Below are 19,687 nucleotides of genomic sequence, written 5' to 3' on the forward strand. Positions count from 1 at the left end.
TTTTTCTTTTGAAAAATAGCCATTCCGACTCATGTAAAATGATATCCCATTGTCGTTTTAATTTGTGTTTCTCTGATGATTAGTGATGTTGAGCATTTTCACATGCCTGTTAGCCATTTGTATGTTTATTCATGTCCTTTTCCCACTTTGTACTGGAATTATTTGGAGTTTTCTTTTTGAGTTGTTTGAGTTCTTTCTAAATTCTGTTTACTAATCCCCTGTGACATGCATTATTTGCAAATATTATCTCCCATTCTATAGGTTGCCTGTTCAATCTTGATTATTTCTTTTGCTATGCAGAAGATTTTTAGTTTGATTAAGTCCCATTTGTCTATTTTTGTTTTTGTTTCCTGTGCTTTTTACATCTTATTTATAAATACTTTGCCTAGACCAATGTCCAGGAGAATTTTCCTTAGGTATTTTTACAGTACTTTTATAATTTCATGTCTTGCATTTAAAGGTTTAATCCATGTTGAGTTGATTTTTGAATATGCTGAAAGATAAAGGTCCAATTTCATTCCTCTGTGTATGGCAATCAAATTTTCCCAGCACCATTTGTTGAAAAGGGTGTCATTTCCCCAGTATATGTTCCTGTTGATTTTGTCACAAAAGAGCTGGCTCTGAGTACGTGGCTTTATTTCTGTGTTCCCTGTTTTGTTCCCTTGATCTATGTGTCTATTTTTATATCAGTACCATGCTGCTTTGGTTACTGTAGCCTTGTAGTATAATTTGAAGTCAGGTAATGAGATGCCTCCAGCCTTATTCTTTTTGCTTAGTATTTATTTGGCTATTTGGGCTCTTTTTTAGTTCCATATGATTTTGAGGATAGTATTTTCTATTTCTGTGAAAAATGAATTTTTTTAGGGATTGCATTAAATCTGTAGATTGCTTTGCGCAGTATGGTCATTTTAATAATGTTAGTTTTTTCTAATCCAAGAGCAAGGGATATTTTTCCATTTGTTTTTGACATCTACAATTACTTTCACCAGTGTTTTGTAGTTTTCCTTGTAGATATCTTTTACCTCTTTGGCTAAAATTATTCTTAGTTTATTTTTTACTAGCTGTTGTAAATGGGATTGCTGTCTTTATTTGATTATCTGCTGGATCATTATTGGTAGGTAGAAATGCTACCAAATTTTGTAAAGGGATCTTCAAACTTTACTAAACTAATTTCTCAAATTCAAAAGATATTTGGTAGAGACTGAGGTTTTCTAGATGTAGGTCATATCATCAGTGAACTGGGAAAATTTGACTTCCCCTTTTCAATTTGGATGCCTTTTATTTCTTTCTTTTGCATGATTGCTCTGGCTGGGTGTATTAGTTCATTCTCAAGCTGCTATGAAGAAACACCTGAGACTAGGTAATTTATTAAAAAGAGATGTTTAATTGACTCACAGTTCCACATGGCTGGGGATGCCTCAGGAAACTTACAACCATGGCAGGAGGCAACTCTTCACAGGGCAGCAGGAGAGAGAATGACTGCCAACAGGGGAAATGCCAGACATTTATAAAAACCATCAGATCTCATGAGACTCACTCTTTCACAATAACAGTATGGAGGAAACCACCCCCATGATTCAATTACCTCTACCTGGTCCTGCCCTTGACATGTGGGGATTATAAGAATTCAAGGTGAGATTTGGGTGGGGACACAGAGGCAAACCATATTGTTCCACCACTGCCCCTCCAAAATCTCATGTCCTCACATTTCCAAACACAATCATACCCTTTCAATAGTCCCTCCAAATCTTTTTTTTTGAGATGGAGTCTTGCTCTGTCACCCAGCCTGGAGTGCAGTAGTGCTATCTTGGCTCACTGCAAGCTCCACCTTCCGGGTTCACACCATTCTCCTGCCTCAGCCTCCCGAGTAGCTGGACTATAGGCCCCCATCACCATGCCCGGCTAATTTTTTGTATTTTCAGAAGAGATGGGGTTTCACCGTGTTAGCCAGGATGGTCTTGATCTCCTGACCTCGTGATCTGCCTGCCTTGGCCTCCCAAAGTGCTGGGATTACAGCCATGAGCCACTGCACCTGGCCTAGTCCCCCCAAATCTTAATGCATCCCGGCATTAACCCAAAAGTCCAAGTCCAAAGTTTCATCTGAAAAGGGACTCAAGGCAAGTTCCTTTTGCCTTTGAGTCTGTAAAATCAAAAGCAAGTTAGTTACTTCCTAAATACAATGGGGGACAGGCATTGGGTAAATACACTCATTCCAAATGAGAGAAATTCGGCCAAAACAAAGGAGCCACAGACCCTATGCAAGTCCGCAATCCAATAGGGCAGTCATTAAACCTTAAAGTTCCCTAATAATATTCTTTGATTCCATATCTCACATCCAGGTCATGCTGATGCAAAAGGTGGCCTCCCATGGCCTTGGGAAGCTCTGCCCCTGTGTCTTTGCAGGGTACGGCACCCTCCCAGCTGCTTTCACAGGATGGTGTTGAGTGTCTGTCGCTTTTCCAGGTGCACAGTAAAGCTGTTGGTGGATCTAACATTCCATGGTCTGGAAGACAGTGGCCCTCTTCTCAATGTTCCACTAGGCAGTGCCCCAGTGGGGGACTCTGTGTGGGGGCTCACAAGACACATTTTCCTTCTGCACTGCCCTAGCAGAAGTTCTCCTTTTGGGCTGTGTCCCTGCAGCAAACTTCTGCTGGATATCCAAAGGTTTCCATACATCCTCTGAAATCTAGGCAGAGGTCCGTGAACCTCAATTCTTATCTTCTGCACACCTGCAGGCCTAACACCACATGGAAGCCACCAGGGCTTGGGGCTTGCACCCTCTGAAACATTGAACTGAGCTGTATATTGGCCCCTTTTAGCCACAGCTGGAGCAGCTGGGACGAAGGGCACCAAGTCCCTAGGCTGCACACAGCAGGGGGGCCCTGAATCCTGCCCAGGAAACCATTTCCCCCTCCTAGGCATCCAAGCCTGTGACAGAAGATCTCTTACATGCCCTGGAGGCATTTTCCCCTTTGTCTTCGTGATTAGCATTTGGCTCCTTATTACTTATGCAATTTATGCAGCTGGCTACAATTCCTCTCCAGAAAATGGAATTTTTCTATTGCATCATCAGGCTTCAAATTTTCCAAAGTTTTGTGCTCTGCTTCCTCTTGAATGCTTTGCTATTTAGAAATTTCTTCCACCAGATACCCTAAATCATCTCTCTCAAGGTCAAAGTTCCACAGATCTCTAGGGCAGGGGCAAAATGCTGCCAATCTCTTTGCTAAAGCATAGCAAGAGTCACCTTTATTCAAGTTCCCAACAAATTTTTTATCTCCATCTAAGACCACCTCAGCCTGCACTTCATTGTGCATATCACTGTCAGCATTTTGGTCAAACCCATTCAATGAGTCTCTAGAAAGTTCCAAACGTTATCACATCTTCCTGTCTTCTTCTAAGCCCTCCAAGGTGTTCCAACCTCTTTCTGTTACCCAGACAGTTCCAAAGTTGCTTCCACATGTTTGGGTATGTTTACATCAGTGCCGCACTATCTCCATACAATTTACTGTATTGGTTCATTCTCATGATGCTATGAGACTGAGTAATTTATAAAGAGGTTTAATTGACTCACAGTTCCGCATGACTGGGGAGGCCTCAGGAAACTTACAATCATGGCAGAAAGCAGCTCTTCACAGGGCAGGAGGAGAGAGAATGACTGCCAGCAGTGGAAATGAATGCCCAATACTTATAAAACTTCCAGATATCCTGAGACTCACTCAGTATCATAAGAACAGCATGGGGGAAACCACCCCCATGATTCAATTACCTCCACCTGGTCCTGCCCTTGACACTTGGGGATTATTACTATTCGAGGTGAGATTTGTGTGGGGACACAGAGCCAAACCTTATTACTGGGACTCCAGTATTATATTGAATCAGACTGGTGAGCATAGGCATCTTTGTCTTGTTCCAGTTCTTAGAATACTTTCAACTTTTCTCCAGTCAGTATGATATTGGTTGTGGGTTTGTCATAATGGTTCTTATTGTTCTGAGGTATTTTCCTTTTATGGATCCTTAGTTCATTGAGCTCTTTTATTATGAAGGGAAGTTGGATTTTTATTAAACGCATCTTCTGCATGTGTTGAGATGATTATATGATTTTTGTTTTTAATTTGGATTGCGTAATATATCTTATTTATGTATTTATTTATTTATTTATTTATTTCTTTATTTAAAGACAGTGTTTTGCTCTCTCACTGAAGCTGGAGAGCAGTGGTGCAATTATAGCTCACTGCAGCTGCAAACTACTGGGCTCAAGTGATTCTCCCATCTCAGCCTCTGGAGTAACTGGGACTACTGGCATGTTCCACCATGCCTGGCTAATGTGTTTTTTTTATTTTATTTTTTGTAGAGGTGGGTGTCTTACTATATTGCCTAGGCTGGCCTTGAATTCCTGACCTCAAGCCCTTCTTTCAACTTGGCATCCCAAAGTGCTGAGATTATCACATTTATTGATTTGTATATGTAGATTCATCCTTACATTCCTAGTATAAAACACACTTGATCATTATATATTATCTTTTTGATGTGTTATTGACTTAATGTATTAATATTTTGTTGAGGATATTTGCATCTATGCTTTTCTAGGATATTGGCCTGTAGTTTCCTTTTATTGTTGTGTTGTCCTCTGGTTTCATTATCAGGATGTTACTGGCCTCATAGAACTATTTAGGGATAATTTCCTCCTCCTCAACTTTTTGTAACAATTTCAGGATGATGGGTGTTAGTAGAATTTGGCTGTGAATACACCTGATCGTGGGCTTTATTTCGTTTGATGATTATTTGTATTAATGATTCAATCTCGCTACTCATTATTGTTCTGCTCAGGTTTTATATTTGTTCTTGGTTCAATCTTGAGAGAATGTAAGTTTCTAGGAATTTATCCATTTCCTCTAAGTTTTCAAGTATGCAAGCTTTTACTTCTTCATAGTAGTCTCTGATGATCTTTCATTCTTCTGTGGAATCAATTGTAATGTCTTTTTATTTATGATTTTTATTTGTATCTTTTGTTAGTCTAGCTAATGGGTTATCAATTTTGTTTATGTTTTCAAAGAGCTAATTTCTCATGTTGGTTTTTCATACCTTTTCATTCTTTATTTCATTTAGTTCTGCTCTGATATTTATTTCTTCTGCTAATTTTTTTTTTTTTTTGCTTTTTTGCTTTTCTTGCTCCTTGAGGTGTGATGTTAGGTTGATAATTTGTAAGCTTTCTACATGTTTGAAGTAGGCAGTTAATGGTATAAACTTCCCTCTTAGCACAATTTTTGTCTGTCTCATAGGTTTTGATATGTAGTGGTTCCATTTTCATTTGTTTTAAGAAATTTCTAGATTTCCTTCTTAATTTCTTCCTTAAGCCAATGATTGCTCAAGAGCATGTTGTTTAATTTCCATATATTTGTAGTTTCCTTAGTTTTTCTTTTCAGTGATTTTTAGTTTTATTCCATTGTGGTCTGAGAAGATGCTGGATATGAATTTGAATTTTAAAAATTTGTTGATATTTGTTCTGTGGCCAAGTATATGGTCTATCTTGGAGACTGTTCCATGTGCTGAAGAGAGGAAGGAATATTCTGTAGTTGTCAGATAGAATATTCTATAGATGGTTCTCCCATGTTGGGTGCTTATATTTTTAGAATCGTGATATCCTCTTGCTGAATTGAACATTTTATCAATAACACTTGAGTTGTCTTTTTTTTACTGTTTTTGATTTAAAGTTCGTTGTATCTGATATAAATATAGCTACTCCTGCTGGCTTTTGATTTTCATTTGCATGGAATATCTTTTTTTCACCCCCTTGATTCTGTATTTGTGTTTACAGGAAAATTTCTTGTTATCAGCATAAAGTTGGATCATGTTTTTTAATGTATTTCACCCATCTATGTCTTAAGTGTAGCATTTAATCCATTTACATTCCAGGTTATTGTTGACATGTGAAGTTTTGTGCCTGTCATGTTTTTTATTCCTTTTAATTGGTTTTATAAATTATTTGCTTTTTCCTTATTCTCTACGTTTCTTTATGATTTGATGGAATTCTGTCATGTTGTCATTTGATTATTTCTCTTTCTCCTTTGTATGACTGTTTTGTAAGTCTTGTGAGTTTGATACTTCCACATGTTTTCATGATGGTGAATAGTGAACTTTTGTTTCCATGTTTAAAACTCTTTTGAACATTTAATGTATGATCAGTATGGTGGGGAGGAATTATCGGCGTTTGCTTGTCTGGGAAATATTTTATTTCTCCTTAACTTATGAAGCTTCCTCTTGTGGATAAAAAATGCTTGTCTGGCAGTTTTTTCTTCTTTTAGCACTTTAAAAATGTACCATTCTCTTCTGGCCTGTAACATTTCAGCTGAGAATTCCACTGTCTGATGGGGTTTCCTTTATAGATGACTAGCTGTTTTCCTCTTTCTGATTTTAAAATTATTTATTTCCTGTTGATTTTAGTTGTTTTAACTATAATATGGTGTGGTGAAGTCGTTTTTGCAATGTATATTCTTGGAGATTGCTAATTCTCCTTTAGATGTCTGACACTCTTGCTAGAAATGCAAAATCTCCATAAATTATTTCCTCATATAGGCTTTCTAGATTTTTGTTTCTTTCTTCCCCCTCGGAAACACAGATAATTCTTAAGTTTGGTTGCTTTATATACTTCAAAATGTGTTCTAGTCTTTATTCATTCTTTTAATTTTTTTTTTTTGACTGACTGGATTATTTCAAAAGACTGGTCTTCATGTTATGAGACTTTTCCTTCTGCTTGGTCTTGTCTATTACTGAAATATTCAAATGTACTTTATATTTCCTTCAATGAACTTTTCGGTTCTAGAATTTCTATTTAAAAAAAAAGATATCTGTCTTCTTGGTAAATTTCTCATTTATGTCCTGAATTGATTCTCCAATTTACTTGCATTTGTTTTCAAATTTCTCTTTCATGTCATTGAGCTTCTCTAAAATTAACATTTTGAATATTTTTTCTGTCATTCAGTAATTTCTTTTTGATTCGTTTCTTTTCCTGAACAATTTTTTATGGTTTTATTGTGTCATATTTCCTTGCTTTTCATGTTTCCTGGTGTAACAGCAGCTTTTTCCAAGTTTTTGAAATTGCTTTTATACAGGAGGATTTTTGCTGAAAATGTATATATGTTATTGGTGGAGTCGCATACTTTGGCTTTGACTTTGGGTGCCCATGGTAGTGTAATCTATACAATTTCTTCTGTAATGCACAGGGTCATTGGTATCTGTGATTTCCTCCGTGGTTTAGGGTACAGTTATTTGTTAAGGCTGTGCTGAAATTTTGCTGGGGACTGGGATGCCAGATGGACCATTCTTCAGGCTGTAGTGGTGGCATCAATAGGCTGTGTCTGCCTGTTCTTAGTCCCCAGAGCAGCTTACATAGGCACCGGTGTTCATGAGCCCTGAAGGGCCAGTTCGTGGGCCTCCAGGTAGCTTGTTTGGATGCTGGTCGTGGCAGTGGTGGGCCGTGCATTTGGTCAGGTTCCCAGGACCCCTGGACTGCTGGTGTGATGTGACTGAATGCAGTAGTGATGATGGAGCAACTCACTTGAAATCAAGTGGTTCATGCTCATGTTGCTGGTGCCTGCAATTGGTTGTGGAGGCTAGTTCCCCTGGCCTGCTGGTAGCATATGTGGGTGGGTATCATCTGTTGCGGTATTGGTAGTTTGGGTCAGTATGACTTCAGACTCTGGCAGCAGCAATCAAGTGCCAGCAATAATAAACTAGGCTGGGAAACTTCCTGGGTCCTGCATGGCATGCTTGAGTATTGGGGATATGGGTCTAGGCAAGCAGACTTTTCTTTGAAGGTAATGACTTCAGGTGCCGGCTGTGATAAGCAAAACTGGGGTTGTCCTCATGCCACCAGTGGAATTCTCAGGAATGGACTGTCATGGCTATGCTGTAGACCTGCCATCAGGGAGGGTGGGGCTCCTCATAGCGGGAGCACTACGCACAGGTAGCTCTGGAAAGTACAGCCTGTCCACATCTTCGTCTCACAGCAGCAGTAGCAGGGGAGCGGGAATTGTTTTAGGAGTGCGTGGAATTGTCCAGTCTCCTCCCTCTTCAGCCAGGTGGCAGATGCAGCAGAGTCAGCCCAAACTCTGCCCAGTGGTGGGGCACAGCCCAGTGTTACACTCTCAAAATTGCACCAGGTGTGGGCCCATAACCAGAGAGAGTGGTGCACCTCTCAGGTGAGCAGCGTGGATAAGAAGCTGTAGAAAGTGAAGTCTGCTTACGCCTCAATCTTGCAGCAGCCTCAAGCAGAGTGGTGGAGATTGTCCTAGGGGTTTGTGGGAGCCCTCAGTTTCCCAGGTCCTTCTTCAGTCCAGTGTTGGCAATGGCAACAGCCTTGTCAGTGCTGCCTCGGGGCAGGATCTAGATCCTTGGTATCTATGCTCTCAGAATGGTTCCAGGTTGAAGCTGCTCTGAGATTGGATGCCTGTGGGATTCTGGGTGGGTTCCCTTTCTGGAGCAACACCTCTGTACAATCACTAGCAACTCCCTATGTTAGGCCCAAGGCCTGTGTTGATTGATGGGTTCTTCTATAAGCCAAGATTGCTAAAGTCTGTTGCAGGAGTGTGGAGTCCTGGGAACTTCTCCCTTACTTTTTCCCCATGTCCAGGAGCTTTACTTGGTCCCAAGCCAGCCCCCAACCTGGTAAGCTGCTTCAAACCCTCTCATTACTTGTTTTTGGGGTTTCCCATCAGTCTCTGCTGAATGTTAGTGTTCTCTTTTAGAAAGTCTGTTTGAAATGTGAATATCTACTTACTGTTCTTTAAATTTTATTACCCTAGCAGTTTTACATGATAAAACAAATATTTAAATTTGTATAACTCATTATTTTACAAAATATCTTAGTTGAAGTCACCAGGTCTTTTATATCATCTTTGCCATTTAGGTAAACTGTCTTTCCAAATATGCATTATCAGAATATTTAACATTTAATTATTAGAAGTAAGTGTCTTCATTATGAAATTTGATTTCCATCTGACAAATCCAGTATGAATTAAGAAAAGTCACAATGGCCTTTCCCAACACCTCTTTGCTGTGTATAGTATAATAGATTTAAAACACACCTACAGAAAAACAATATGCAAAATTTGAAAGATGCAGTATGAGACCAGGGCACATTATAAAAAGGGTCCAAAAAATGTGTTTAGTTATATAAAACTTGTGAAAATTTACAGAAAGGGCTATCAAATTATTTTGATACGTTTAAATTACTCTTATTGTCTTTTTTTTTTCTTTCAGATCAAAATTACATTTTGATATAGTTTGGATATTTGTCCTCACTCAAATCTCATGTTGAAATGTAATCCACAATGTTGGAGCCAGGGCTTGGTGGAAGGTGTTTGGATCACGAGGGTGGATCCCCCATGAATGGCTTGGGGCATCCCTGTGGTGAAAACTGAGCTCTCACTCTGAGTACACATAAGATCTAGTTGTTCAAAAGGGTGTGGCACATGCCCCATCACATTCTCTTGCTCCTGCTCTGGTCATGTGATGTGCTTGTCCCCACTTCACCATCCACCATAAGTAAAAGCTTCCTGAGGCCTCCCCAAAGCAGATGCCAGTGATATGCTTCCTGCACAGCCTGCAGAACCATGAGCCAATTAAACCTTTTTTCTTATAGGTTAACCATTATCAGGTATTTGTTTATAGCAATGCAAGAAAAGCCTAATACAGAACACTGGTACTGAGGGATAAAACATTGTTGTAAAGATACCTGAAAATGTGAAGCCGACTTTAGAACTGGGTAATGGGCAGAGGTTGGAAGAATTTGGAGGGCTCAAAATAAGACAGAAAGATGAGGAAAAGTTTGGAACTTGTTAGAGACCGATTAAATGGTGGTGAACAAAATGCTGATGGTGATATGGACAGTGAAGTCTAGGCTGCTGAGATCTCAGATAGCAGGGATTTATTTGGAACTGGAGCAAAGTTCACAGGTGTTATACCTTAACAAAGATCCTGGGTTGCATCCTGTTCATACCCTAGGGATCTGTGGAAGTTTGAACTTGAGAGTGATCACCTAGGGTATCTGGCATAAGAAACTTCTAAGCATCAAAGTGTTCAAGATGTGGCCTGGCTGCTTCTAACAACATATGCTCTTATGTGGAAGCAAAGAAATAATGAAAGGTTGAAACTTGTATTTAAACAGGAAGCAGAGCATTAAAGTTTGGAAAATTTGCAGCCTAGCTATGTGGCAAAAAAAGAAAAAAGCTTTTTTGGGAGAGAAATAAAAGCAGGCTATGGAGCAACCATTTGCTAGACATATTTGCATATCTAAAAGAAAGCTAAGTGCTAATATCCAAGACAATGAGACAAAGACTTCAAAGGTATTTCATAGAACTTCATGCAGCCCCTCCCATCACAAGTCTAGAGGCCTAGGAGGGAAGAATTATTTCTTGGGCCAGGCCCAGGGCTCTGCTGCCCTGCACAGCCTTGGGACACAGCTCCCTGCATCTCAGCTACTCTAGCTCCAGCCTCAGCTCAGAGGACCTCAGATAATGCTCTTGCCACTACTCCAGAGGACACAAGCCACCATATCCCTTGGCAGCTTCTGTCTGGTGTTAATACTACAGACACACAGAATGCTTGAGTGAACGAGACTTAGCAGCCTTTGCTAGGTTTCAGAAAATGTATGAGAAGGCCTGGGTGTCCAGGCAGAAGCCTGCTGCAGGGGCAGAGCCCTCACAGAGAACCTCTACTAGGGCAGTGCAGAGGGAAAATAACGGGGTTGGAGCCCTAACACAGAGTCCCCACTGGGGCACTGCCTAGTGAAGCTATGAGAAAGGGGCCACTGGCTCCAAGACCCCATAATGGTAGATCCACTGGCAGTTTACAACTTCAGTATGGAAAAGCCACAGATGCACAACAACCTGTGAGACCAGCACAGGGTCTGAACCCTGTAAAGCCACAGGGGCAGAGCTGCCCAAGGCCTCAGGAGTCCACCACTTGCCTTAGTGTTCCCTGGAGTTAAGGGCACTTGGGACATGGAGTCAAGGGAGATTATTTTGGAGCTTTAAGATTTAATGATTGCCCTGCAGGGTTTTGAACTTGCGTGGGGCCTTTCTTTCGGCTGATTTCTCTCTTTTGGAACATGAATGTTTACCCAATGCCTATACCCCTGTTTATCTTGGAAGTAAGTAATTTGAATTAATTGATTTTAAGTAAGCAATTAGTTTTGTAGGCTCATAGGTGGAAAGGACATGCTTTGTCTCACATGAGACTTTGGACTTTGTACTTTTGAGTTAATGATGAAACAAGCCAAGCCTTTTGGGGACTGTTGGAAAGGAATGATTGTATTTTGCAATGTGAAAAGGACATGAGATTTGGGGGTGTCTAGGGGTGGAATGATATAGTTTGGATATTTGTCGCTGCTCAAATCTCATATTGAAATGTAATCCCCAATGTTGGAGGTGGCACCTGATGGGAGGTGTTTGGATTATGGGGGCAAATCCCTTGTGACTGTCTCAGGCCATCCCCTTGGTGATAAGTGAGCTCTCACTCTGAGTTCACATGAGATCTTGTTATTTAAAAATGTGTTGCACCTACCTCCCCACCCTTGTTCCTGCTCTAGCCATGTGATATGCCTGCTCCTGCTTCAACGTCCATGAGTAAATGCTTCCTGAGGCCTCCCCAGAAGCAGATACGAGTGCTATGCTTCCTGTGCATCCTGCAGAACCATGAGCCAATTATATCTCTTTTTTTTTTTATAAATTACCCAGTATCAGGTATTTATTTATATGAATGCAAGAACTGCATAAAACATCCTTTTTGCCATATCATTTTTAAAAATCCCTGGTGTTAAAAAAAAAAAGCAAGCTGTGATATTGAAACATGTTTTCAGTGTCCTTCTAAACACATGCCACTCTTCTTTAGCTTGGTTTATGTTAAGCTGATGCCTGTGCTAATGCTTGTCACTGATGATCATAACACTTTGATCACTAATTCCACTGGAAACTAGTCTTCTAGTATGTTCTTTGAATAATAGGATTCTATGATGCATAGAATATATCAAGTTAATAAATGACTGGATATACAAATCATACTTATTTCTAGCATTTAGCATTTCTAAACAAAGGTCCTAGGAGCAACTTTTAAAATATTTCTGTGCTTCAGTTTTCCTTTCTGCAAAATGGATCTTGCTTTCTTTATACTTTACTTCTATATTTACATATAAAATTTATATTTAAATTATAGTTTACATCTGAAAACTGGTTAGTCTAATCTGTAAGCCATGTTAACTTTTCATTTTAATTCAAGCAAGTCAATCTGTCATTTGCTGGCAGGCTAATTTGTTAACAATTAATTGAATCAGATGAAGTCACTGGTATCTGGTTTAAAAAATTTGTTGGTCCATTCATATTTTTTGTTTTCCATTCATTGAATCACTATTGTGTATCAGGAGTGCTCAAGGTTTATGATTTAAATGGGAGAGACAAATAATGAACAAAATAAATAATTATATAATTCTCGATTAAGTATTTAGATAGACAAAATGAACCCGTATTTACTCTTTTGAAAACATAGTAGAGTTTGCTTTTATGCCCTATGAGACCAGGGTTTCTGAGTTATAAAAAGAGGTGAAACTACATATAATTATTTACATTTATCTACCTTCTCATTGCTTAAAATTTTAATACTGGGTGATTTGTTAGTGTGCTATTTTTGTCTCTTATTTTTCACATTCCTAAAAAGAAGGTTATGGGATGTATGTAACTGTGATTGAGTGCATACACACAAAATACATTTATTTTCATAATGTTACAAGTCTAGTTTTGGTTGTTTGAATGCTCATAGACTCAAATGAACACAGCACTTGGTGTACTTATTCATGAACTTAATATTTGCTTAGTCAGATAATGTTGAATGTTAGGATGAAAGAAAAATCTCTGATTTCTATAATGGACTTATATATTCACTGTTTTCGATTTTATTATTTTTGGGCCAGCATCCAGTGATATGTCTAAAAATCAGCTCCCCAAAAACCAAACAAATCAAAATAAGAAGAAAACTGTTATTTATAACATTTGCCAATTTTCTTGGTGTAAATATTTTTATCGTGGCAGATTTCAGGTTACCAACAGCTTAACAACTGGCTCACAAAATTAATGAATATTTAACAATTGGCTCTAGTTTGAGCTGGTGCAAGGCGGCACCCTCCTTTAAAAATATTGTACTAAATATGAAATGAGTATCACCTCAGACTCTTCATGGCAATCTTTTCTTGTATCTAGTAAGCAAAGCAAACAACAAAAACTTTTCCAACCAGTTTACTTTTCAATACCTTCAACAAAGCATAACACATTAACTAAATATTTGAGAATTCTATATAAAAGTGAATAAATAAAGTTTGTTTACCAGTTTAATTTATACCACTTTAACAGAGAATGGTATTAAATTGGAAGGGAGTTTAGCTTAATTGCATTTGGATCATTTTTTTATCAGCATGTAAATATTGGTAAAACAAAAAATGTTTGGTGATTAGAAGTGTGGATGCCTGCAAATGTCCTCAAATAGTGAAAGCTACCACAAGGGAAAATACACCTGGCTAAGCCTTTTTCATTTTAGATCTCAGAAGTGATATAACTTTTAGAAGCTTAGATTCCAAAGAAAATATGTATGGCTTACATAGTTTGATAGTTTTCCTTGCCTCCATGGATTTAAATAATTAACAATGCATCTTAGATGCATAGGATATATCTGCTATCGCAACACTGTCCATAATGGTAGCCACTAGGCATGTGTGGGTATTTTAACTTAAATAAAAATATAAAATTCAAACTTCAGTTACTGAATTAGTCACATTTCAAGTGCTCAATAGCCACATGTTATTTGTGGCTACTATATTAGACAGCACAGTTAGAGAAAGTTTTCATCATTGGAGAAATTTCCATTGGACAGCACTCCATTAAATAGGGTGAATGGAAGGTCTAGAACCATCAGTCATTTTGAGAACAAAAAAGGATAATAAAGACATAAAAATCAGCAAGTGTCTTGAAATTATCCTTTCAGTTATCCAGAAAGGACAGCTACTGTTGACTTTTGGCTTATTGTACTATAATCTTCATCACTTTCTGTTAGAAAACAGAATTCACTGATTTAGCAAATGTTGAATGTATGCAAAAGACTCTGTTATATTGCTTTGTCTAAAACACAGAAAAGAAACAGACATAGATAGCCTCCACTCCCAAGAGGATTTATAGAATTGTATACCACTTCTGGCTAAAGCCATCATAATTTGTTAGTTAAATAAGATGCATTCAGAAGCAGATTTCATTAGAGGTAGTGCAGTATAATTGTTATCTGCCTGGATTTGAATCCTGGTTTTACCACTCCTTGTTATGTGACCTTAGGCAAATTAATTAACTTACCTGTGTCTCAGATTGCCTCATGGTCCCAATGAAATGGGGATGATAATTGTACCTACTTCATAGTGTTAACCTAAGCCTAAGTGAGATAAAGCATGTTAACACATTTAGAGCAATGTTTGGCACCTACTAAGTGCACAGCATGTATTAGCCAATATTTTATTTATGTTTTACATTCAATAATCCATATAGAAATAGTAATAAGTAGAAAACAATATTGTGACCAAAAGCTAGCATGAGACATAAGTAGCTTCCTCTATGTAGGTTCTTCTGTATGTTCTCTTATCAGTAATGGGACAAAGGGAGGCCCCACCATTAAGTTCACCTATAGTTATTGGCCTACAGCATTGATTTACCTGTGATAGTTGCCTTGATTTGATACCCCAGAATAAAGATTATGAGCCTGATGGGGGCTGGAGAAGGGTGCCCAATTTAATATCAAATTTGACCTGGTTGGTGTTTAATTTTAAATAATATTTGAATGTTTACATGTGAATTATTTAGTATAGTTTGCACTGTGGGCACCTACAATGCATATGAAAACACACATGTGCCTTCCTTTCATCCCCAATGGGGTGCATTAGGCAGTCAATAAATATTTGTTGCATGAGTGAATAAAAGCTAAAGGAGTCAAAGGAGCTTAAGGATATGAAACTTTGGGGAGTGTTTCCAGCATAAACTATTATTAGTAATACAGACTTTAAATCCAAAAGTGGGAAAGACATTACAAGTTACAAACAAATGTTTCTTGTTGTTTTTTGTCAGTAGATAGTTTGGGAATATTGCTACACAAGGCACATGGTAAATTTTAGTTCTGGCTCAGATCCCTTTGGTGTTGGCTCAACTATTAGCATGTGTAGCTAATAACTAATATAGCTATAACATGAATTGGAAATTGCATTATGATCATTAGGCTTGCAAGACTATTAATCCTTCAATTATATTACTGAATGTGGCAAAATCATGAAGACAAAAATAGGTAAAATACCTTACTGGTATGGAATTATATTCCCTGTTTGACATTTAAGTGTCTTACAGTACATTTTTCTCTATTTGTGGGAAACTGTGTAATGTCAGTGTGCCATAGCTTTTTTCTGATAACACATTTAAGAAATTTAAGTTGGAAGCTGTTATTTGGCAGTTTACCAACACCATCTGATTAGCTCTGTTTCTTGTTTGGCTGAGCAGCTGGCAATTAATGAATTGATAGGAAATGGTCACACGGCAGTGGCATTAGCGTGTGAACATCTGGTATTAAAATTAGTCAACACAGAGAGGTTTTTGTGTGATAATTCAAATTCATTGACAAAAATCACTACTTGGGTCTCATTCTAAGTGCTCTATGGAAAGAGAAAGCTATTACTATCTCAGAGCATGAGATGAAGATGCATTGAGTGGGCATTAAGGGTTGTTTGTGTTTGTTTGTTTGTTTGGGTGGGTGGGTGAGTGGCAGAGTTACAAGCCCACAACTTAACTTGGAAACCATACATTTTTCCCACTGAACTATCCATTCTCCCACTTGAAGGTATTTTATGCTATGGTGAGATATTACGGCTGATTCCCTTAATCTGTAAGCCTTTTCCAGGACAAGTTCATCACATTAGAGAGATGAGAGGGTTCTTTGTTCAAACACCATATAGGTCACACATAGGGTGTGTGTATTATTTTGGACTCTCGTGCTTACATATTCCAGATGCACCCCCAATCTGGCATTATTTCTTATGCACAATATTATATTACCTCTTCTAATTCGGGATTGAAATTATGCCTTCAAAACCACTGAAGAGTGAAAGCTCCCAATATCTAGAATATTTTTTCTGAGTGGTGAGTTTCTTAACCACTCCTAGAGAAACAAGGTAAGAGTATTGTGGATTCACTGTTTCATAGACTAATGAAACACATATATTGTGATAACTTCTACCCTGGAATAGGGAGTTTAACAATTACTAAATTGCGTAACTTTTCCTTTTTAACCTCAAGAGCCCTTTTTCCATTTTTTAAGTTTATGAAAACTTCGCTATTTTCATCATTGTTCATTTAAATTCAATGGTAAATTGGTGATTGTAGAACACAGACCAATTCTTGAATTGGTTCATAAAGATCCATAAAGTGTCATGCTTCCAATAGTATTTAGATATACCAACTTTCAGCATCAAATTACTCTCCCTTAACAACAATGAGCAAATTTTTATTTTACTGTCTCTGGTTTTATTATTAAAGTCTTTCAAGTTACAGTCTGTTCTGTTTCTGCAGAACTATGGTGACAACACAGAAGGAGCATATCAATTAAATATGAAATATCAAGACAAATACATGCATAAAATATCCAGCATTCAAATAAACTTCCAAAAGCCGCTCCTCAATAGCAAAATGCCATTAAATCCTTTAGGAACTCATTAATAGATTAACATTTGGAAAAGTAATTACAATGAGAGTTGAAGTCAAACTAAATAAAAAAAGAAGACATATTACATAATTCTACTGAATTCTTGAAAGAAATCAATATAATAAAATATCAGAGGAAATTCAACGTTGAGACAGTTTTTAAAAGGCAATGGAACATGTGCACATACATATTACCACATGGTAGAGATATTTAACACACATATGTTAGTACTTCATAAATTCTGTGTATACTTCCATATTTCCAAGAATGTAAAATAATATATTGAAATGAAATAAATGGCCTCTATGAACATGGTCAGAGTTGATACTTTAGTGCCAGTAAACTGAATCATAAGCCAAATTGACTGTGTTAAACCTTATAAAAAACTAAGTTTTCTAAACATTGTCCCATTCTTTATGAAGGTTCAAATGTACTTTCAAATAATTTGATATAATGGACATAATTTTTAACCATTTGTGATCTATCTCTAAAGAAAAGGAACTGGTATAGTAGAGGAAGGGATTGTATGTACTAATTAATAGCATTTTCTGTAACAACTTATTATTTTTAGGCAAAGTCCTTGAACTGTGTAAGTACACATCAGAATCTGAGTTATTATTGAAGACTCTATTACTAATTGCAGGGAAAAATAGGAATTGTGAGAATGTGTAAATTTTGGAAATCTCTGTCCTTTGCTACTTTGGATTTGGAGAAGACTTCTGTGGTGTTTCATAGGAGCTACAGCTATTTTCGATGGGGCACAAATTAAATACATGAGGAGTAACCGGGTTGTAAAAGTCATAAATGCCTCCCATAAATGAAGTTATCAATGAGGAAAAGTGATTAGGGTTTTAGATTTGCAAGTTTCCTTTTTAAATGTACTTATTGATTTGTTGCAAATACTGTTAACCCTGTATTTGGCAAATGGTGAAGGCATTATCACTTGTGTTCTCATTTGTAATAAAACAGATTAACTTGCTGTGAAATTTTAACTAGGCTGAGACACAACAGTAGCCACCTAATGAACCAAAGCATATTGTGGTTAAGTAGCTAAATAGATGCATACTTATTACAGGGCTAAAAATGGATCTGTTTACTTGCAAAGAAGAAATCGTTCATATAATTATTCATTATTTTAGGAGAACTTAAACATTCCACTTCCACAGAGATTTAAAAAAAAAACACAACACCTAATTCTTAATCAATGTAAGACACTGCATTCATATAACATGGTTTGCATGGTGAAAAAAGTCTGACTTCTGTGCTGCCTTAGAAAAATAACAATGGACTGAACCTTGATCGAATTTGGTAAGTACAGGCTACAAAATCTTAAAGGAGAAAATTTGCTTCATGCAAAATGTTACTGTCACTCTTAATATTCATCTTCTAAATTATGTTCTCAAAGTTAGTTCATTGTTTCACATAATATGCTGCTGAAAATGCAAAGAAGGAGTTTCAGCGTAAATTATTGGAGTTTATATCATTTTATCCTATGCTAATTTAAAATATGTTAGGGGAATCCACTATTTTTTCTTAATATTAGTTAATATCAATTGCATTTTTGTTAACGTTCTTGATATTTTCTGTTTTTATAGGTGCTCTTATGATTTTTATTTATTCATAATGAGCATTCAGTTTTTATTAGGCAGAGTGAGCAAGATCAAGTATCACTGTCAGTTGGATTCTCTTGCTTTTTTAAACCATGAAACTGTAGGGATCACTCAAAAATTGTTTATTTTTATTCCAGCAGCATACATTGCTGTATATGTGATTCTGGTTTGCTATTACACAGTGATTTTCCTTTTGTCAGTTTTATTTTTTCACAATAACTGCTGCACTTTGTCCCTCTCCACTCATTCAGAGGTCCATTAGAGATAAATATAGTTCATTGAATTACACATATTTAAAGGAAATTTTCAGGGTTGGAATTCAAACACAAATAGTGAATGTTCTGCAGTTTTTGCACATATTTTGGCATGGAATCCGTGGGACACGATGATGAAAGGCAAAAAGATGGCCACATATATTAAATTCCTTTTATATATATACACATGCACACACATACTATTTAAATAATATATTTAAAGCATTATAGTTTGAGTTGAATTTCACAACTGATAAACTACAAGTCTATTTTTAAAAAGTGAAAGGGTATGACAGAAGGGCTGTATGGATATTGCTGTCATTACCCATACCATCCCTCCAAAATGTGAATAGAATTATTGGGGGAAAAAACTTGATTCTTTTCTTCTGTTTTGCTTCTATATTTCTTTTTATTTTTCCTTGCAGACATTATGTGACAAGTAGATATTTTCCTGCATACTAAATATAAAAGAAATGTATCCGTATTCTACTGTGTTTGGAAACATTGTTTTGGAGGCATGACAACAACTATAAAGTCCTTACCATGTAATACACATTTAAAATTATTGGTATTTAATTAGCATATACCGCAGCTAATATACTCAAAGTCTACTATTCATTTCACTAAAGTTATTGGATGTTAATGAAATGCTAAGCAATAATGTAAAACAAAATTTAAAAATATGCATACTACATTAATGACCGTATTAGTGTTCTATTGTTGCTATAACAAATTGCCACAAATTTAGTGGTTTAACATAGTGCAAATTTATTATCTTGGAGTTCTGTAGGTCAGAAGTTGGACATGAAGTTGACTAGGCTAAAATTAGCACGGTGTGGTCAAGGTGTGCTGCATTTCTTTCTATAGGCTCCAGAGAATAATCTGTTATCTGTTTTCTTTTCTTCTTTTAAAATAATTTCAACTTTTAATTTAGATATATGGGATACATGTGCAAGTTTTTTACATGGATATATTATGTGATGGTGAGGTTTAGGGTACTAATGATCCTGTCACCTAGGTAGTGAGTATAGTGTCTAATAGGTAGTTTTTCAGCCC

At 37.1% G+C, this 19,687-nt stretch overlaps 1 protein-coding gene across 1 annotated transcript in view; it reads left to right on the top strand.

The window, feature by feature from the left end:
* The window catches only part of DACH2 (dachshund family transcription factor 2), a 647,092-nt gene that overhangs the window by 532,941 nt on the left and 94,464 nt on the right, over positions 1 to 19,687 (top strand). Inside the window, exon 5 of the mRNA XM_032756222.1 lies at positions 16,384 to 16,430. Within this exon, the coding sequence (XP_032612113.1) occupies positions 16,384 to 16,430 (47 nt within the window). The remainder of the gene's footprint in view (positions 1 to 16,383; positions 16,431 to 19,687) is intronic.

The sequence above is a fragment of the Hylobates moloch genome, unplaced genomic scaffold (genome assembly GCF_009828535.3).
Source record: "Hylobates moloch isolate HMO894 unplaced genomic scaffold, HMol_V3 SCAFFOLD_7, whole genome shotgun sequence".
NCBI lineage: Eukaryota > Metazoa > Chordata > Mammalia > Primates > Hylobatidae > Hylobates > Hylobates moloch.